The sequence below is a fragment of the Heptranchias perlo genome, chromosome 14 (assembly GCF_035084215.1).
Source record: "Heptranchias perlo isolate sHepPer1 chromosome 14, sHepPer1.hap1, whole genome shotgun sequence".
Classification (NCBI taxonomy): Eukaryota; Metazoa; Chordata; class Chondrichthyes; order Hexanchiformes; family Hexanchidae; genus Heptranchias; species Heptranchias perlo.
The window spans coordinates 39,223,846-39,246,868 of record NC_090338.1 but is presented as its reverse complement, the minus strand read 5'-3'; the positions used below and the strand labels follow the sequence as shown (position 1 = coordinate 39,246,868).

At 37.7% G+C, this 23,023-nt stretch overlaps 1 protein-coding gene across 2 annotated transcripts in view; it reads right to left on the bottom strand.

The window, feature by feature from the left end:
* The window catches only part of LOC137332456 (pro-neuregulin-2, membrane-bound isoform-like), a 563,304-nt gene that overhangs the window by 24,677 nt on the left and 515,604 nt on the right, over positions 1–23,023 (bottom strand). For both annotated transcript variants that reach the window (XM_067996313.1, XM_067996314.1), the window contains exons 4-5: positions 18,911–19,034; positions 7,852–7,922 (exon numbers count right to left, since the gene is read on the bottom strand). In XM_067996313.1, coding sequence (XP_067852414.1) covers positions 7,852–7,922; positions 18,911–19,034 — 195 coding nt within the window. The remainder of the gene's footprint in view (positions 1–7,851; positions 7,923–18,910; positions 19,035–23,023) is intronic.

Sequence of the window (23,023 nt, the reverse complement as noted above, 5' to 3'; positions counted from 1 at the left end):
TAAAAAAATTACATTTGCACACACTTTTTGTCTATTTTTTCCATTATAAATGTCCATGTCTACATTTATAATGGAAACTGCCAATGTAAACTGATTATGCTGTAATTATACCCTCCCCCCGTGGGGGTGCTGCAGTGCCACCACTGGCAGGTGGATGCAGCATGACAAGTTTACATAGGCAGCTTCCATTATAAATATGGATGCGGGAATTTATAATGGAAATACAAATATAAGGACAGAAAATATGCCATTAAAATGAGAACTGAATTATAGCTATGCGCTTAGGTTCAATTATCCCCGAGCTTCTAACCCTGCTTCACCTGAACACTATACTTGGTCTTGCCTCTCTCCCCAAATGCCACAGATTGACATACATAAAAAATCAATCTCCATTTGCAAAAATTCCAAGATGCTCCATACACTAAACTGTCAAGCCCTCCCTCTCCTTCACCCTTCCTCTTGTTTCTTTCCTGCATCTTCTCTCCCCTCCTTTCCCCATCCTCCACCAAAGCTTGAAAACTTGAAAGCTTCAGCTCTTTAAAGTTCCCAGGCCTGAAGGACTGGTAAAGGCTAATTCCTGAATGATGAAAAAAGGCTGCTCTCTGACTGGTCAAAACTCACCAGTCAGGAACAGCCTTAGCCAGCCCTCCAAAGCATCAGAAGTTTAAAATCAGCCTTGCACACGAGCCTGAAGGGTGGGCACGGCAGGGACTTTGTGGGCCAGCTCCAGGAAGCTTGTAGGTCCCAATTGACCTGTGAGCCACATCTTGAACACCACTGACCTACACTACAAAAATACTGGAAGCAGAGTGAGAACCTGAAGCATATGGACCTAATATACCATATTGGTACCTGCTATTTATTACCCCTCTAATAAACAAGTAGCAACGACATATGATAATTATTCACAGCTATTTCCTCAGCAGTTCTCCCGATCGGCCACCGTAACTTTGGAAAGCACAACTTTCCTGCATATGTTTAATGTGAAGGTACTTAGAACTGTTTTTTTAGCACTACGGGCTTTAAGCCTTATGTGACCCAGCAACTGATTAACTCTCAAACTAAAGAGCAAATTACTGGCACAGAATACTGATAGTTGTCTGTACTTGTGATCATTAACTGTAACTAAACTCTGCTTTCAATATAAGTATAGGCTGAAGCTTCAGATAAAGTATCTGAGAGAACTACATCTCAATCACTACTTTGCTAAAGACAGAAAGTCAAAAACAATGATCAACCTTAATCACTTTCTGTTTACTTGTCTCTTACCATTGTTTTTTGAAATATTTTTGTTTAAGCAGCAAGTGCAATTGAATTAGACTGTTGGATTGTGCCTGTTTTTAAGGAAGAAAAGAATCAATAAGGTAATTTTTCAAGTGACTCCATTATTCGGGCGAGCGGTGGGCAGAGTGAATCTACCACCCACTGGATGAAGCGAAACATTTTCATGGTCGGGCTTCATTAGAATAAAATTGGTGAGCTGCCAGTGCTAAACAAGCGCTGCTAGGCAGCTTGCTGTTCGGGGAAGTGGGAAATCCTGTGGCCCATCCATGGAACTGAACCAGTAGAGGACCCATTAATGGATGAGGGAAAGGACAATCGGGACGGGACAAAAGGGTAGAAGGTCCAGCAGCAGTTGGGAGGATTTTTGTGGGGGCACAGGAAAAGCATTCATGCTCCTCCTGCCCTGTAAAAATCCACTACTCAAGTGAATTCTGGCCTTTCCTGGGCAGCCTCCAGAGATCCCTTTAAGGGAAGCTGGTTTGATCGCTTACTGCATAGAGTGTGGGCAGACTAGCACAGCATGGGCACAGTGCGCTTTAACTTTAAAATTGCATAGGGGTCCTATGTAAATCAATGGAACAAAAATCAGGCAACTTGCACAATGGACAGGTAATCTGTTCCACCAGGTTACTGCCCAGGCAGCAAGGCTGAAAATTATCCCCATTATATCTGATTACAAGAGGAATGAATTCTACTTAATGAAGGTAGAGGAGAAGGGTCTGGAGAATAGTTGTAGACCAATCTGTTAATATGTCTCTGAGTTGTGAGATGGTGATGAATAAGGAAACTTAGTATTAGGATGTATCGCTAGAATCACAGAATCCAAGTCCATAGTGCTGATATTAGCTCACATTTTGCATAATACATTAGCAAAATCACACCTAAAATAGTGGTTCCTGGCTATTGAGGGTTGAACTGTTAAGGGTACTAAGAGCAAGAGGAAAATATGATCCGTGTGTTTTAAAATAATGTTGGAAAAAATGCAGGCCAGTAAATTCTTTGAACTGAATTGGGAATCAATTGCAAGAGGGAATGCTTTAAAAGTAGAAACCTGCCAATGTGCTTAGAATGGCATTTTTAATTAGCTTGTTAAATTGAAGCATTACTGCAGTGAAGGTTGCTACTTGTAGATCATTTTAAAAGGAATTTGACAAATCTGTGCTCCAGAAAGTATAGAGGAATAAGATTACTTTTCAGCCAATACATGGACCTTAGGAAAAGGCTGAGGTTTTTGAGAGATGGAAAATCAGAGGAAAACATTGGGCCGTATGTAGCACATTTGACAAAACAAACTTGATGAGCGGAATTACCTTTTCTTTCTCTATGTTCATTTGTTCTTGTTCTGAACATGTTTATGTATGCAAGTAGTTCTGATGCAGCAGAACACTAGTAATTAGATTCTTTAGCAACTAATTTTATTCTGTGCACATTCTTGGTATTTTCAACTTCCAACAAGATTAATTGACTCCAATGAAGATCAGAAGAAAATCGTACATGTGTGACTTACAGTCCACACTGCATGTGAATTCTGGAACAATTTTAAACCCTAGCCCAACAATACTCATAGAATAAAGATGATAGTCCACTTTTGACCAGTGCTTTCAACTGACTTTTCACTTGAGATGAAACTTTGCATAGGCACATGAAAGGATTCAAGCACATTATCACGTCTGCATTTCTTTTCATGTATTTTGTTATAAAGTGTTTCTTGATACATTCAGGATTATAGGTGATAAATCAGATTTCTACCTTGTTGCTATCTTTGATAATGTGTGGAAATGATTCTAGGATCTTTAGAATCACTGGCTTGATTCTTCTTCAGCCTCTTACTGGGTCTCAATCATACTGGCTGACTCACTTCACAATTTTGTTAAACAGATAACTGAACTAGGCAATATAATTTACACCAAGTAAGACACTGGAGATGAGTTGTGGCAGAGAGTTGAAATGTCCCAGAAAAATTTCCATAAGTACCAAAGACATGAAACTCAATTTCTCATATTCTGCTCATACATATGTATTACTATATACCTATCACCACAATACCAATAAAAACTTCACTTACCCTACTGACATTGGGCTTTAAATTCAAATCGTTTGTTTTTCTTTTTATTTCCTTTCATAAAACAATATTTAACTGAATCAGATTGTAGGGATTTGAAGAGAGAATTTTGGGAGTAGTGAGCATGGAACTGAATGGTAACAATGCATTCTAATACTTTGAAGAGGAAAGGTTGGAGGAGTTGAGAGTTCTTTTTGATGAGGAGGTGATGACTACAGATTTAAAGAGAAGGGGTACATTACCTAAGCAAAAGAAGCCATTTATAATGTTGACAAGCATTGGGGCAAGGAGATGTAATTGAGTATTCAGGAGGTTGCAGGAGAAAGGGTGGCACAAAGTGTGTTGCTTAGAGGAGATGAGCCTGGTGAAGGCTGGTAGGGGTATTTGCAGTGATGCAGATCAGGATTGGAGAGAGACTAGAAGGTGATAGGGAAGGTGGAGGAGATGACAGCTGAGGGGCTTGCATGATGCCTTGATCTTTGAGATAAAGAAGTCCATAAGATCCTCACAATTAGCATTAGAGGTGAGGTTGGAGGAGGTCCAAGTAGGGTGTTGGAAGAGATGATGGTAATTGAGGACTCTGGGGTTATCCTTACACTCAAGGATGATCTTGGAGTCATAGGAGGATTTGGTCATGAAGAAGAGATGTGGTGTTCCTTGAGTTGCTGAAGCCAGATCTAACTGTGGACAATGAGAATGATCATGCTGCTGGTGCTTTCATATTTGAGGACGTGGAAGCGAGAACAGTACCAGGCAGAATGGTGGAATGGAAAACCCTAAGTAACTTGGACAGATGACATTGTTAAAGGTGGAACTCAAGCAGCTGTTGAGAAGTAAACAGTAGCAGCGATGTTGTGGCAGGTGGAAGTCCAGAGGACAGAGAGTAGGAGTTAGATAGAACACTGGTGTTGAAGTGAAAGGTGAGTGTGGTGCAAGGGGAAGTGGACAGGGATATATAGGAAGATGAGGTAGTGATCAGCAATGATTTTGTCAGTGATTAAAATCTCTAAGGTGGTGAGGCCTCGCATGATGGCAAGATCAAATGGGTAGCCATGGGTGTGAACGGGGAAGGCTGTGTGAGAAGTCTGAGGAGAAAAGGAGGAGCAATTAAATGAAGACTGAAGTAACCAAGGATGAGAAGTCACTTCATGCAAAGACTAAGGGAGGAGATCTTGGCAAGGCAAAAACTAATGGTGGGAGGAGTAGAGAGGACAAGGCCTCTAATGGAAACGCTGGAGGAGTGGAAGGCAATTGTGCACTTGAATGAAGAAAAGGCATCTGAGAAATAAGAGGTGGATAGTATGGGAAGGGCACATGGTGGAAGTTCTATCCAGATTAGGTGGCTTTGGTAAAGGAGAAGGAATCACTGTCTGGTAGCCAAATTTCTGTCAGATCTCAGATATCGATAAACTCACCCAGGATGTTGTCACAGAGAGTGAACATTCTGGAAAGCGGCAGAGGGCTGAAGGCTGTGTACCCATTGTGGTAGCCGGAGAGACATGGAGTGAGAATGATCAGTGACAGGAAGGATGTTGAAGAAATTAACCGCTGGTGAACGAACTGTTCATCAAGAATAAGAGATCAGGCAGTTGGGGATGCTACACTGGGAGAGACATGAATGGGTGGCACTGTGGGTACAGCAGGATAACACTAGGGTAGGGCAGAGACAGCCATGTGCATGGCAAAGATGGACTTGAGCTTGCAGTGACTGTAGGAAGAAAGGGCAACAGGGAGTAGCATTGAATGAGGCAAGGGGTGTGTTATAGAAAATGAGAAAAAAAGGTACGAGTATGGTGCCAGGGGCAGGAGGAGATAAGAGTTGAAAAGAGGAGCAGAGAAGTCAGAAAGCAGCCAGTAACAGCAGGGATCTCAGGTACAGAGCGGCAAGCAATATACACATTAAAACTGGTTTATATTATATAAACAGATACAAAGGAGGCGAAAACATGATTTAGCAAGTTCTATACATAGAGGACTTAAGAAGTGGTAATTAGGAGTCCGGGGTCAGACTGAATGGTGTGTCCAGGTCAGATTGATGATCCGAGGCTGGTGTTAACAGTTTTAACAGTTATCAGTTTTATTAAAATAACAATTAGATTTTAATTCATAAATTAAAATGATCTGCTTTCATTAAAAGAGCATCGTCATTATACTCCTGTAGAGGAAAAGTAAAACTAGATATAATACTGCAACTACACCCAGAAAAGAACTAAAATAAATGAACAAATATTAAACTGGAATTGTAACGTACTATAACTCTCAATCTTCTTACAAGTTTTTAAAAATTAAAATACTCCTACTTCATTCTATGCATTACTGCATCAAAATTACAAAAGCTTTGCATTTTCATACTATACTGCATAGTCACTTTCCTTATAGACATTAGTCATCTCTGAGTCCCACCCAATAATGGTTTTGATAGAGTAAATAAGGAGAAACTGTTTCCACTGGCAGCAGGGTCAGTAACTAGAGGTCACGGATTTAAGGTGATTGGCAAAAGAACAAGAGGCAACATGAGGAAATTTTTTTTACGCAGCGAGTTGTGGTGATCTGGAATGTACTGTCTGAAAGGGTGGTGGAAGCAGATTCAGTAATAACTTTCAAAAGGAATTGGATAAATGCTTGAACGGAAAAAAATTACAGGGCTATGGGGAAAGAGGAGGGGAGTTGGACTAATTGGATAGCCCTTTCAAAGAGCTGGCACAGGCAGGATGAGCCGAATGGCCTCCTTCTGTGCTGTATCATTCTATGATTCTAACAACTGAATCTTAATTGAAATTATAATCAGCATAACAAGGTATTACAGAATTCAGTTATCCTGCCTGTGCAAAAATACCTTTTAGTAAACGGAAAATGGATTTATTTGTGTAGGAATTTCACACCTGTTGTAACATGAACCTTTGAATGTAGTCTAACCGCTAATAGCTCTAGTCTCCCCCCTTGGGTGAAAGCTTCTGTCATGTTGGGTAAATACACTTGAATAAAATTTCTATTTAATTTACAGAATGAGGATAGGAAGTTAGTTTCACAAACAATTAAAACCAGATGAGGCATAGGCACAGTTAGCCGTATTCAAATATGTTTTTGCATAAAATAAGAGGTCACTGAAGAGAAACTTCAAGCAAATGTCATGGAAATATTCAGTTTGTTCATTTTGGATTACAAATGCATTAACTTTCTGGTGTTTATAGTTATTAGTTTTAATAGTTTTATTAGTTTTAATAAATATGATACAACTTCCTTTATTGATCGTTTGTATAAAAGTCATTTGTCTATTTTTGCAGCACAAGTTTGATTCTAATGAAGTTTAAATGTTTATTAAATTACCATTTGCATGAAAAATGTTCGGCAAACATTTCTTTCTTTGTTTCCAAATATCATGACATGATCATGCAATTGAATTGAAATACATGGCATGAGGATGTGACACTTCACCATCACAGATATTGGCTCTGGTTCCTCTTTATCTCTCAACTCAGAAAAAAGGTTTTCCAAACATTTTTCAAAAAGATAGTGCCCAATTCATATGGTTGTGTCTCTCAGGTGGTAATACCATTTCATAGAAATCAGAGTGCTATCATACAACCTGTATTGCTTGCTCTAATGTTTACTGAACTTTATGGTCAGATATGGGAATTGAGCATTACTCCTAATAACTGATACATATCCATGAGTTATGTACAATAACAACAATATAGTTTACCTGACCAAATTATCCAGCCAAAGGCAGTCCCAAGTGTGATCTTTGACCAGATTTATTGGAGTTTGAGAAATTAATATTTCTGTGCACCCTACAGAAATGTGTATTGAAATGCAATTCTATAGATAGCCATTGCTCTGTCATTGTCCAAATGAACAAATGTTGTTTAAAAAAAAACCCTACCTAATTTTATTCTACTAATTTTTTCAACTGTGGTGCCACATTTGGTACTTGATTGAAATTAGAGGCAGTTTTATATTTTTCTAGTAAGTATGTATGGTACTAGCTTTCTAATTTCATTTCCTCAATGTGCGTATTTCCTTGTTCTACTTTGAAGACACACAGGTTTAATAGTTTTAGGGAGGCTTATGGGGGTTGCGATATAGGAAAGACAGGTAATAGCATCAACAACAGAAAGCAGTAGCAGAAAAGCATGCTATGATTCAGCAGTAGCATGCTTCAGTTTAAGAAGAGAAGAAATGGACGTACTGTAGAAACTGGCCATTACGTAGTGTTGGCAGCGATCGCCTGTAAATTCATTTGGACACCTGACAAGAAAAACAAAAACCATAGAGAAAGAAACAAGATAGAAAAGATTTAACATTAGAACAGAGCATTCAAGGACACACATCCCAAAAACATTGGTGAGACCACTGAATTATTCAACAGCAGAAGAAAAGTTTTCAAAAGAAACTAGTTTTTTTAACCTAGTTGCCTTTATATGCTGCTTCTGTAAAAATCCCCAACTCCAGTGGTGTCACCAAGGATACCTAGAAGTAGTGCAGCTCTTCCTTACATAACATACTTAGATCAGGCTTATATGTTCTCAAGGGCTCAGTCTCCAAACATCTTTGTCCGAAGAATCCAGGTTGGCATCTGGGGGAGGAAAAGGGGACAAATCACAAAACAAATGTAGGCAAATGCTAGGCTGAAGTTACAAAATAACTTCATTCCCCAGTGGAATCATTCGTGTTATAATGAGAATGCAAAGAAGCTGCTTGAAATAGCATGTTCCTGTAACCACCATTTGTTTGGTAGTTCCACTGAAGGCTGGAACAGTTTATTTTACTACAAAAAATGAGAAAACTGACAAGAACAATTAAAACATTTTTATTTAAATTCAATAAAATTAGAGGATGAATAATTTTGGATAAACACAAGTAAAATTTTGGATAGTGGTTCCAGTCTTGTATTTAAACAATACTGAAACAATTGCACTATATACTTCTGAGAAGTGTAATAAAGAAGTAAAAACAGGCAAAATTATGGAACCTAAAGTAATTCGAGCTGCAAGGACAGGTCAGCATTAAAGTGATATTGATATGTAAAGTTATTATAATTTAATGAATGGAATTACTGTATATCATCATGTACTAGAAATATAAATAGTGTCTGATTATGTTGAATGTTTATATTAATATTTAAAATGCAAATACAATTTAAGTAACCCAACTCATGGTTTTATGCATGAAATTGTATTAACAAATTTCATAAAATAATTTTGCAAAGTAATTAGGCATTGGATGTAGAATTTTAGTCATTTAAATTCATATTTGTATTGACAGCCATATTGTAATAACCAGCTACATGTAATTATTTCAAAGGGAACTCACCCCCATTTAAAGCACAATCATTTGTGATAGTTTCCTCACAAACACAGTACTCTGAATTATGTTTTACCATATTGTAGAGAAATCAGCTTAGGAAGGGAACCTTGGGGCCAACACCACTTCTTCATCTCCCCATGTAGTCTGGATAATAGTTGACAGGAAAGTCATAACTGTATGTAGTTTTGCTTTATAAATTTTCATACAATTTTGACTCGTTATGTATTTTTTAAAACTTTAGTCTGCTGAAAATCCATTTGGAAATATAGGTGAGGTCTACATGTTGCAGGCAATATATCTTTCAGAGTAGTGAATGAATAGAATTTTGATCAAAATTACTAATGATTACTGAATTCTTCCAAGTTACAAAATATGATTTGTTTTATTAGATTTTTCCCTTTGACCTCTATAAATGCTCATTTATTTTTTCTTTGTCCTCTTTTGCCTAATTCCAGGTAATTTACCAATTCCCTCCTTTTTGTTTGTTTCTCTAACTAGATTCCATTTTATATAACTTTTATATTCTCCAAATCCTTTTGAAAAGCTGAAACAAGTGCTCCTTTGGTTAAAGGGAGACATTACAAACACATAGGGGCAGGTCAATCTAGTAGCACGAGAAAATAAAACCATCAACTAAATTTGGAAAGGTGGAGGGAATGGATATTACAGAGTGTGTCTCAGTAGCCAGAGCCTGTGAAGGTTTCCAATGAACCAATGGACACTGTACACTAGTCCTCCAGGGTCACCTGGCTGGCACTAAATCTAATAAACTGAATCATGTTATGCTTTTACTCATTAGCTGTACTTTTACACCATTATAATGGTTTCAGATGGGATCTATTAGCCAAAGTACTTCATTGCTAAATACCTCCTTTTATAAAATAATTAAACAGAATTGTATTACTGTTGAGGTGAGTTGGCAAATATCTTCTACCTGAAAACATTTTCTTGATAGAAGTATATTACAATCAATGAGAAAAATACCCCTTCAATATAAACCAACCTGTTAGACTGCTGTTCACCTACCACTTCCATATTCAAAATAATTTGAAGTGCAATTGGATGTGAAAGTGTCATTGTAACCCAGGAGTCAGATTGGTGATCTAAAACAAGAGACTACCACTAATAGATACTCTCACACAATTTGGGCCTTTTACCAGGTGTGGTACAATTCCAGAAGAAGCTTCATTCCAAGCTGCACAGCTACGTCCATTCATTTTTATGATATTTTGCTTAAGTAGATATTTTGTATTAGGAAGAATCACCTTTGAGCACGCAATGTTAAGGATAGATTTCTCCACAATAGCAGAATACTTGGCAGAGAAGCATGTTTGTAAGCTAAATTATCGAAATTTACTATTTTTAAAACATAAAACTGTTTTTGCATTTTAAGGTGTAAGGCAGAGTCAAAATTCTCAATCTTCCTTAATTTTGAAAGCTTTGAAAATAAAAGCTGCTAAACTCAATGAGTTAAGAGCAGCATAAAGTTAGTTAGATTTATTCATAATAATCAGCATCAAATGAGTCAGTTTGGGTGGACAAATTTTGCAGTTCATTTGCTTGTCTTTCTTTTTCACCCACCCACGTGCAGAAGAGCAAAGTTACTGAAGAACAGTGGAACTATGAAGTATATAGTCACAGTTAAAATTTCTGAAATAAGAATCATGTGGGTCAAATCATCATATATACGACTGAATCATGCACGTACTGAAGGGATCAGAGGTTAAAGCAGCCAGAGGAGGCTGATTCTGCCTGCTCCTGACACCAACATAGTGTAGCACATTATAAAAATGTTAAATACAGGAAAGCTGCAGATGAACAAATGTGATAACCAGGGAAAAGGGCACTTAATCATTAGAAAAAATATGATGCTTTGTGTGGATTGATAGTATGTGAATTGAAGCATATGGAGCGTTTATAAGGTGAGTTGAATTATACAAAGCCATCAAAGTAGAAGTACAATTTATGATAAATGCTCGTTACAAAGGTTGCTGTAGTGACTGGACACAGTTTAATATGTTTTCTGCTGTTCTCTCCAAACATTACATTAAAATGTTTATTTTCACAATTAAAATGACCATGGATTTAATAATCAAGAACATTCTTTGAGATGAGACATTCATATGCTATTAATAAGGCAGCTTTAATTTTAAAAAATGTCTTTGTACAGATGGTTGGCGCTGCAGCATATTTATTAATCCACTCTGTCACCAAATGTGATAAATGTTTTTGTCTCGATGATTTACCACATGACAAGCTCCAAATCTTAGCTATCTCATAATGGAAGGTGTCAAGCAGAAGTGTGCCAATTCACCAGAGGAAGATAAGAGAAAATTGAAGGGCTTGTCATGTCACCTTACCCTCTCAAATCTGGCATTGGCTGGCTAAAGAGTAGTATTATTAGATGATACACCCTGGAACAGTTCTCTAGCCCATCTTTCCAGATAATGAATGGTATAGTCAAAGGAATCTAGGGAAAAATATTTACAAAATGCCTGAAAATAACCTTCTCAAATAGAATTTCTATGGGGGGTTCTCCCAATCTCCTGCCATAATTTCTATGGAAACCTTGGAGAAATGGCATGAACAGCCATTTACACCCATTGATGTTACGGCAGGATATCGATAAAACTTCTGCTTGTGATTGATATTTGATGAATGGGCCCTGAATGAAAAACCTATAGAGTAAACAGCAAAACAATTCAGTAATGGACCTGAAGAAACTGTAATTAGTAGGGAATGCCCTGTTTTGGTAAAAAATAGTGAGGAATGGCGTGCATCAATTGAGTGACTAAATGCACTGTGTGTTGAGGTAATAAGCTATACAGACCAAAAAAAATCCCAGATTTGATTCCTAGCTTGTACTGAGTTCATTTATTTCAGGTAGGGTAGTAATGGGGAGAGATACAATTAGCCTCAGCAGCCCAGGGCTGGGAAGGGAAGAATTTTTTAAAGATTGTTTTTTTTAAAAGCCCAAGGCTCTGGCTCCAACGTGATCCAGAGACTCTTGCAGAAAGTGTTGTAGATGTCAGCTAGGCACAGGATTAGGTTTAGCTATAGTGCCACACAGTGAAATAGCCAGCTGATCTCACTGTCTAAGCTTGCACATGGCAACGTTGGTAATGTACTACCAGTGCTGGTAGAAATCAACATCTTCCAACGACGAAGATTAAAAGAAGGCGAATCAGTGGAGAAGAACTAAAAATACCCAGAAACGATGAGGGATTTAAGCGATTTAAGTTTGAGTTTCAGTCTGCATCTTCTATGAAAACAAACTTTCAGTTCCTGACACAAGAATGTTTTTTGAGGAATTAGCTGGTTCCACCTGAAATCCCAGGCTCCAACAACCTGATAAGCCAACTTGTAATTATGACCGGTGACTGAGTATGTTTATTAGTGTATTTATAAACCTGCCTGTTTATTAGTGTATTTATAACTGGTGACGTTATAGTAACATCTTGTAATTCAGTGATCTGGTCCTCTTTTCAACTGTGGTGCTTTTTGAGGACAGGACAGGACCTAAAACAATTTAGGGTGGTACAAACATTTGTTCATCAATCATTATATTGATGTGAATTTATCTCTGTGGAGTAGGTATGGTCCCATTGCTCATCTTTGCAAGACTTTGCTTAAATCTTAACTGAAGGCTTTATTCCTTTTGACAGTACATGTCTCCCCATTTCAACACTTCAGGTTGATTAATTGAACAGGCTGATTAGTCTATCAAACTGGTGGTGAGACTGGCTAGCTGGAGCAAATCTATGATGCCTCTTTACATAGGCAACTAGGTAGGAAAGTGAGGCAATTAATACCTCTGCTTTGTCCATGTTCATGGTCAGCAGAGTCCAGTTCCATTTATCTTTATGCCTGCAGCTAAACTTATTTCTCTTTGAAATTAGTCAATTTCTAAAACCAAATGATTTTAGGACCCAGATATTTATGGTGTAAAGTGTTGCACAACATGTGTCCAGTCTCTCTCAGCAGGTCAGGGATGAGAAAGCAACATACAGAAAGTTGGCATGCTTGGTTGTGGTAGTCATGGTGTTCATAGATTATATTTGTTCTGTCATTATCCCCAGATCAGACCCAGACACTTGTGCTTTGTAGCTCAGTACTCAGAGCAACAACCTTTGAAAAACATTGTGGGTTAGTTGTACAGCACAGAGAACACTGAAGGCCCATTAACTCTCAAGTTAGTATTCAGTGCTTTTAAATAAGGTACACAAACTCAGATTACACAATTACATTTGTTATTCTTTTAAAAATTGACAAATTACATCTTCAATACCTGGGTCACACAGCACCTTTCAGATGGTTTATTCTTAGTTTTTAAACACTGAGGTGCTAAAAAAATGAGTTTCAAGCAATTAGGCAAAGATGTCCATTTTCGTAACAATGCCAGACTACAATGGCCAGTTTTTCTGTTCTGCCTAATTCATTTCCAACTTTCATTAAAGCAATTCATAAACAAGGATCTATCTATAATAACTACCTTGATTTTGTTTTCTTGCACACTATTGTGCAATAATAGGAATGACTCTATATTATAGTGCAACTATTTCAGTATTTAGTTAATGTTTTTATTATGCTTGACAAAAACTGCTTTTATATTGCAGGCTGAATCTCGGTAGGGTGACCTAAGTACTCCCACATTTACATCCTAATAGTACAGCAGCTTTCCTGTAAATGGGCTGCAAAGTAGGTCCTGGTATTTTTTGCATCTGTGGACTGGCTGTGACAGTTTGAGTGATGCTCTTGTGTGAAATACTGGCATCATGATGTCAACAATAAGAGATATCTTGATGTCATCACATGGAATCACTGTACATTTGATGATGTTGTGACGCTGTTCATGACGTCACTACCAGGACTGTGCTGCTGCCATCAGAGCAGCACATCTACTGGTCCCAGGAAGACCGGCAGCAGTTGGGAAGACCCTGTAAAAAAAGGGGTGGTCTTGTCACCAGTCTTAAAAAGTCTGGCGCATTTATTTTTCAGTTGCTGTTGGTTATGTGAGACCCACATGTCAGCAGCCAGCGGGCACAAAAACAGCCAGCATTTCCAGCTAACAGAAAGCTGTATGCTATACTAAATGTAATTTAACAGGCTGTTTGACTATGTGGCCAGTGGAAGCCGAATTTTGTAGCTGAAATGTACAGAACTCTACAGCACAGTGCTGGATCCCCAACCCGACAGGCCTGAGTTTAAATCCTCCTCTTGGCAATCATTCAAGGCCCAATTTTATCGGTTCTCTACCAGATTATTAGATGGAGAGCCTTGAAGGGGTAAGCACTTCACCTCTGGGATGAAAGGAAGCTAGTATTAACAGTTCTCCTCTACAGAAGCCACAACACCGTCTTTCACGTATTCGCAGCACAAGCCTCTGGCTCAGGTGATCCTACTTTACTGGATGAAGGGAAAAGGACGCTGCAGGCAGTGGTAGCACAGATACTGGGGAGGGGAGGGGAGGGAAGAGTGGGCAATGTGGCAAAACACATGTAAATTAAAAATAAAGACTAGGTAAAAGATGCTTATTGGAATATTGTCCCCAGTCATTTAATCGAAGTATATAGCTTTGTGGAACTTTGGCATCACCCTTTAACAAGGTTATCATGAAATTATCATAAAGTGTAACAAAATAAATCCTACTAATAAATTATTTTAGATCTCCAATTGCCATGTAAACCCACATCTACTACCATCTCTACATGTCGGTACTCATTTTGATAGCAACTCAGGTGTCTGCTTAGCCGAAGGCTTTTTGCAGCTGTGGAGGTTAGCAATGCACTGCAGCATTTTATAGATCGATTTCTGTGATGTCACTGGAGCCTAGGTCAAAAAGGGTGCTGCCCTGGCAGTATCAACAGTAAAATACCAGTGCAAAAGGGGTGAGTAATAAGTAAAACAATAAAGTTTTGTCAGTTTACTTGTATTTTTCTAAAATGACCACAATTAACTACAAAACCAAAAACATTCTTTATAAATTATGTACTGAGAAGCCTACTTCTTAACCAATCCAGTTGCAGAAATTACTGACAGTTATATTTGAAATTCCTAACTGATTTAATTGAACAAGATTATTGAAAGATGAATACTATAATTTATCGTTCAATCTGGACAGTAATATGAAAACGTGAAAATGGAGAGTTTGTTCCAAAGACATGAAACATTCCATTTAGTCGTTACTGCAAAAATACAAGAACAAGGAATAAAGTGCTTGGTATCAAATACAATGAATTCATATGAGCCACTCCATTAGTTTTAGGTCACAGCCCTTGCTGAGTTTTTTTTAACTAATGGTTGCATCTTTATACACATTTTGTTCTGTTTCAAATATATTTGATCACATTTGAGGAGAATCTTGTTTTAGTACTGTGGATGTAAGAGTTAGTATTAGTTTTCATGAGTATTTTGTAATGGCAGGTCATTACCAGCTCTATGGAGCTGGATAGCTAATGCTCATTAACATGACAGCTCTAATGCTAAAAGCTGGCAGAGCAGAGGACTTTGAGGTTAAACAGTCATTAGATTGCAAGTGATGTAAATATCATTTGTGGTGTTTTATAAAGTTTCAAATATGGAAAAATGGTTGCTGTTGGAGTGAGTGATTAATAAATGTGCACAAATCCTATAAAAGTATAATTTCTAACGAGAGATGAGCAGTTCGGGAAGTCAAATGCTTGTGTTTTCTTTCATGGCTGTCACATAATGAGTCATACAGAAAAGATGAAAACACAGTATTGGAACAATTGTTAAAATACTTGTTGTTTAGTAAACTATTTCGAGTGTGATTCCACTCTGTCATTTCTGTGAGCAGTTCATCTGTTATTGAGTGAAAGTGGGTGCAAGTGTGCTTTACATTGTAATATGAGGTGGTGTCTTCCTGTGCAACCTTCCATTTGAAGAAGGCAATGTATGCAAGAGAGACAAAGAGAAAAACAGGGCAAGGCACTTCATTAGAGAGCCTCCATGCTACATTGCCTCTGGGAAAGTGGTGAATCCAATACTGACAGACTAAAGACATTTCTACTTATAGTCGTAAACAATTTTACAACACCAAGTTATAGTCCAGCAATTTTATTTTAAATTCACAAGCTTTCGGAGATTTTCTCCTTCCTCAGGCAAATGTTTCAAGATCTCCTTGAAGCCTACGCATTTATACATATTGAACAATAATAAATGGTGTTTACAGACTGCCCCTGCAACTGCCCGTTGCCAAGGCAGTTGCAGGGGCAGTCTGTAAACACCATTTATTATTGTTCAATATGTATAAATGCGTAGGCTTCAAGGAGATCTTGAAACATTTGCCTGAGGAAGGAGAAAATCTCCGAAAGCTTGTGAATTTAAAATAAAATTGCTGGACTATAACTTGGTGTTGTAAAATTGTTTACAATTGTCAACCCCAGTCCATCACCGGCATCTCCACATCATGACTACTTATAGTCAGCAGAGGTTCCAAAGAGATCACCACTCAGGAGGGTCACTAATTGACCATGTTAAAAATTACATTTATTTTCCAGGTTATATCACTGGGAGCAAATGAGAGACCCCTTGAAATACAGATTGAACTCAAAAGGCTTCTTGTCACTTTTTCTCTCATTGTGTTTGCTTTTGAAAAGGGAGCAGCAATTTGATTTTCAAATATGGCATCATAAACTGGCAGCTATTATTAACATCACGGTTGACATCATCAGAAACAGATCTATAGACATAAATTATAATAAACATGTCAAGTGTGCTATGAATTATATAAAGCCATTGTTTGGTGACTGTGGACCAGGCAAAAAGTTTCCAAACTATGCAGAGGGAATAGGGATTTATACCACATTGTGTTTAAAAAAACTGAAAGCAAGAGAATTGTACAAGTATGAATTCAATACAAGTAGGAAAAAGACTAAAAGAAGCTGAATATTAGATATCTATCCAACACTTCACCAATAATGAGACTTTCATTTGTCAATGGATGGAGTCAATTATAAAGCAACGTGATAATTTTAATTGAAAACACAAGTTTTTCATATCTTCTCATTAAAATGCATTGGTTCACCACCACTTCCAGGAGTAGGGGAGATTGCGGCTGGTGCTTGAGATGGGGATCCTCTATTGGTACAAGGCCTGTGCATTGGTCTGCACCCCTGGTGCCACCTGTCTTTTCCCTTCACTGAAGCCTAATCCGCTTTGCCTAATTTTCCATGCTTCATTCTCTCTCTACTATTTTGCTGTAATCATTTACACATCCCCCAGATCTCAGATACATCTTTTATTTCTCTATTTTTACTCATTATTGCCTCTTTTTGTCATACCATTATTACTTCTGTTATTTAATCATCTCCTTCCTCCACTTAATCACTCACCTTTTTTCCCTGGCTCGGTTTCAACTTATAAGCTGCTGATTTGTAACATCTCCCTGTTCAGACAAAAGGTCATTGACTTGAAACATTAAGCCTACTTTCCTCTCTGCACAGACGCTGCCTGACTTGCTGAGTGTCTCCAACATTTTCTGTTTTTATTTCAGATTTACAGCATCTGAAATATATTGCTTTTTGCATTTATGTCATGTCTGTTACAATGCCAAATAGCTGCATTTTATAAGTGATTCCCCCCACTGTATTTCTTTCCTCACCACTCCTGATTCATGCCAGGGTACAGTTCCAAAGAGTGGTACCTCACTCAAGTGGCCATCCATTATACATGAGCCTGGAAAGTGCTTGAGTGCAAGCTATCTAACTGTGAGGTGCATCTTAACCAAGCACAATGCTGTCTTCTCTCAACATGCAAACACACTCACATACACAAGCACAAATTTCTAAACAGAAATGTGTGTATTGTGATCAGGAGAGTGAATCCTGACCAATTCTTTCCCACTTAACCAAAGTCATTGAGGTCAATTGTAGCTGGCATTGCCTTCTTCTTAAATTATTGAAATGAATGATGTCTTGATTGTTTGAAACTTCTCTTTTCCATAAGATGAGAAGATATTTACAAAATAGTTTGATTAAAACATTCTAAAATTATCACAATAAATAAAATGTGATCAACTTGGCTACGACAATCCCATAAAAGATTTTGCTATCCAGTTATTGGTATAAAAAGCAGTTACTACAAGCCCCAAATGTAGTTAATTCATTTATGCTCTAAAACTTTACAGGCACAGGATTAGAGAGGTATGATCTTTCATCCTTGTGTAAATGCCAGAACCACACAGTAGCAATGATTTGGATCGGTAAAATGCACTGCGGGGAATTTAGCTTAGAACAGAAAATATTAAATTCATGTAAGGTAAAGTCTGTTTGTGAGGGAATGGTTATGGCATCCAAATGAATTAACCTATTTGAGAAATTGTTCCTGTGTTCATGAACAATACAGAAGCTTTTACCTGAAATCATTTCACTGTGTCAGATAAGAAATGCTTCCAGTTGCTTTGCACAGAATGATTTGTTAACACTGCCTCTGAACAACTTTATATTTCAAAGTGAAAGATGTAACCATAAATAAGGAACAGCTCATCTTTCTTTCTTGTAAAGGGGTAAATAATTATGTAGCAAGAATGTACCTATTGAGCATGGCAGCTTAGGGCTTCAAATCCCTACAGGCATCAACTGCATTATCTGATTTGTTGGACTCATGCCATCTTCCTAGTGAATTAACTACAAGGAGTGAATTATTGCTAGTTTCAATTTATATTCTATTTCTTGAACATTTCTTCCAACATTTAGCCAAAATCACATTGCACATTGCACACTGTTAAGATCCATATACCCTCTGCATAATACATAATTAAGTGTTTTATTTAGGCAATACATGTATGTAGATGTTAAGCAACGAGTACTGAAGGTGCCTTTCTGCAACATTTTAAAGGAGATTTAGGTTTTATTTCAATAAGCACTGCCAAGACATGGGTAGTCTTCAGATATTTATTTCATTTAGTTGACACACAATATGAAAGAATTCTATTTCAGTACAGTTCTGTATTTCAGCCTGCCAGCTGTATAATAGAATTCATTTTGAGCAGTTGCTAGATTTAACAGTGCAATACGATGACAACTTCATAACTTTTCTGCACTGTTATATTTCTGGGCCACCTATGCAGCAGTATTATGGTTGTCCAGTCCAATTACTATAATCAGTCTCTCATTCGCCATCAAGCCAACCCCTTCAGTACTCAAAAGGCAACATTTTCAGTATTATCAAACAAATCTCAAAGGAAATACTGAATAAACCCCTTCTAAAATAGCGTAGAAAAATGCACTCACTTACTTGCAAGAAAGTTTATTAATACCATCAATATAATAACACACACCGCCATTGACACAGTAGGATTTGTCAGACTCATTGCATCTTCTAGCATGGCCGGATTCAGGTGAGAGTGTAGTGGTAGCAGCTGCAAAAGAAAACATGGAACAAACTTAGAATTTCCTTCACATAAAAAAAACCCAGAAGTCACAGTTCATAGAATTATAGAATTTTATAACAGGGGAAGGTCATTCAGCACATTCTGGTTCCCTGATCCATTTAATCCCATTTCACTGCCCTTTCCACTTACCCTCTTAAGTTCTTCTTTTTCAAATATTTATCATTTTTCCTTTTAAAAGCAATTATGGACTCTACTTACACCTCTGTTTCAGGTATGTCCTAACAATTGTTTGTGTAAAAAAAAATTCTCCTAACTCTCCTTTTGGTGATGATCTTAAATTTATGCTCTCTAGTTACTGACTCACAGTGAATAAAAATGGAAAAAGTTTTATTTTATTGAAACTTCTCCTAATTTTGAATACCTCTATCAGATTTCCTCTTAACCTTTTTTGTTCTCTTGACAAGAGTCACAATTTCTTTAGTCTCTCCTCACAACTAAGGCCTCTCATCCCTGATATCATCCCTCTGTCCAACTGGCATTGTAGATTGGCCACCCATTATGGCAATGGCCCGATTTTCTTTTCCATCAACAGAAATAAAAATCGGACAGTTTCTATAATGGGCAACCGACCTGTAGATCTGCCAGTTTTATGCTTGGGTGGCAAATCGAAAATATCTCAGAAAATAATAAAATTATACAGAATGGTATAAACTTTCAAATCAACTATAAATTAAATGAATCAGGAAACATATAATGCTGCTTTTGCAAAAATCATGAATATGCAATTCCATCTCATTTAAATGTTGCATTTTAATTACTCTCATTAAAAAATAAAGTTAAAGTATGCGTGAAAGTAATATAATGAAAACTTTCCAAACTTCCAAAGGTACATAGTGAGTAAATGATGGCAGTTCAATCCCAACTGAGGCTATAACGCCTTATGTGAATCCTTTAATTTATACTGGGAACCAGATGAGTTATTTACCTCCATTGAAGAAGAGGTGACATTTGATAGCAAGATATGTTATGCTATCAATATGGGCAGCCCAGGCACCTGTTGCATCATTATTCTATGTAAACAGGGGTCCTGTGATGTACATAGCACCTCAATGGCATTTTAAGTGCCTACCGGTCAGAGTATCTGCAGTGGGCGTTATGCTCAGTAAAACTTGGCGGTGCAGTAGAAAGGGCCCGATTGGGTAAGGGCTAAATTTATTTTTGTGGGGCCAGGAGGAGCAGGACTACTACTCTCTGGGCTCCACAAGAATAATATGGGCTGCTGCCACCCCAGGCTCTCCCACCCCCCTCCCGTAACCCTCTCCCTTGGGTTGGCCCGGAGCCAACAAACTACATGGGGTGACCGTTTGGAGTATGAAGCCTGCCGAATACATGTTAATGAGGCTCAGCCCTCACGATGGACCGGGCCTCCCGCTAACACTATCGGGAGGTCAGCCGGCACACTCCACCGGTCGGCCGCCCAATAGTTAAATTCTACCCCAATATGTGTATGTCATACATGAGCCACTGTGTTATTTGGTATTCACTGTACATGTTTGTTTCTTGAAAATGCAGAGTTAATGCATCCTGCAAATGCTGACCAAGCCAGCCAGACTCAAAAGAGATTCATTCATTCATCCATCCATCCATTCATCCATCAGGAAGGTTCAGTAAGTCTTTTACAAATTACATTTGTGCATACAGTATTATCATGCGTGAACTTTTTAAATAAACCTTCTAAGAAGACTTGCCTTGGATTACACAAAACCAACAATCAGATGATGAAAAATAAGAATATCTCATCTAACAGGTAGTTGAAAAAGCAATTTTTTTGTGTTGTTTTTACCAAATATCTAATTGAAATAATTCTCCATGTAAATCTTTGTAAGACATATACAATATGCTAACTTACATTTAATTAACAAAATTAGCTTTAAAAATCTGCTAATGCCTACAGACATTTGATGCAAATATACTAAGGAAAAACCATTAATCATAGCCAAAAGTTATCAGACAGACACTAATTCCCATCTGTTGTGAGTGAGTGTAAAGGCCCTTGTAACTCTCACTTGAAATTCAGATTGTCCGACTAAGTAATGCACTTATGTAATCTGCCTTTATACAATTTAATTTACACATTCAGGGATAACTATGAATAGCAATCAATAAACAGACTAAGAAAGTTAAACAAAAAGGTAAATATGAAGATTTGCTTTCTTATAACAAAGACAGCAACATTCAGTGTTCCTATATGTCCTCACACTTTTTAACTGAACAGTCAGTAAACTACTAATATCATTAATATGTGATGGCTTAAACTTAGTTCAATCAAAGTGCAAACTTAGATCTAGAGAGACACTTCAGCACTCTGGAGAGCATTTTTTTTTACAAAAATGTATAATAATTGTGTAACCATGTGAAAAAAATACCTATATTGTAATCCAAAATGTATTTTAAAAGTTTGGACAATTATTGAAGCAGTAGCAGCCCTTACTGTTCTAATTAAACCCTTGTTAACTTCTTAAAACACTAAGCAATCTTGTTGACATTTAAGGAGAGATTTTCTTGGGTCTGTGTCCAGATTCACTGGATTGCCTCGGTGCAGTAAATATAAAAAAAACAGGTGAGTAGGAGTGCAACGCCTGTAAAAGAACCTGCCCAATTTTCCTCTGTTGAGGCTGATGTAGAACCACAGTAGGGACATTCATTTGTTTGCAACTGTTCTCAATTAAAAGTGCTCAAAATTATCTTGTATGCTATGCATAATTTCATATTCTTCCTCTTCTCTTCCGTGCCTTACAGCAATGCTGAAAGGAAAACTAGTGCACCAGGCATTAATTCAAGATGCCTTCCAATGAATCAGAGCTGCAACATTGCTTAAAGCTGCAAACCACATCTATAAAGCAATTCTGCTGAAGTCACCTCCTCCTAGACTCAGTTCAATTCTTCAAAAATTATTTATTCCCATATTATGTTGGATTCCTACTTTATTGTAACCAATAGGATAGAAACAGGATTAGGCCTTTCAGTCCCTCGAGCTTGTTCTGTCATTCAATTAAGTCATGGCTGATCTAATGATAAAACACAGCACAATGTTCAAATCAAGGGCAGGGCATTTATTTTATCCATTGTGTGGTGTATGAATGATGTCAGCTTGATCGAGCATGATGTTGCCCCTTTGTGCTTATGCTTTGTTTAAGATGTGTGATACCTATGCTGCTACTCTTTCTAATTGATTCCCTTTCATAAGGAGTTACGTTTGCTGACCACTGACAGATTCTGGGACGTGGGCCTAGTTGAATTGTTCATTGTGAGGATCCCTGGTGGTAGACTGGTCCAACCTGCTTTCCTCCACCTTCTGTCATGCCTGCCTCTGAGGGGATGGGCATTAATCTCAAAGTGTGTCCCATACCTCCCCAATTCCTTGCAGTAGGGCTTCTCTGCCTATGCAGTGAAGTTACTTTTACTAACTCTGTAATGCCCCATTCTTCATCGATTTTGTTCAGTTTATACCTGCTCTGGGCTTTCCAGTGCCAATTAAACTCTTTTATTATCTCATAATTACAGTTCACAACAGATTATATTTCGTAGACTGGCCCGCTGTTACATTTCCATTTTCTGCACTCCGTGTCATCACCAAACAGGTCAGGTATAGTACAGTTTTAATGCACATCAAAGCTGCCTCCACTCTATCCCAGGAGTTTAAGCATTCTCTTTAGCATAGATTCTTAAAATAACAAAAGCATGTGTTAAGGGGCTTTCTTTGTTGCCCTCAAAAAAACAAAGTTGCCCTTAGTTATTCCCTCAATAGTGCACCACAGCTTAGAATAGTGCATCAGGTTTAGAAATGATCAGAATCTGCTTGACATCTCACTTTAGAGTTTAACATGATACACAAGCCAAAAGGTAAATAAAAAATCATTTTATGTCGGTGTAACAATACCAGCACTGCATGTATGAACAAGCACTGTAGATAGTGATAAGTTACAGGCGGCAGGCACAGGGGTGACACAAAGTGG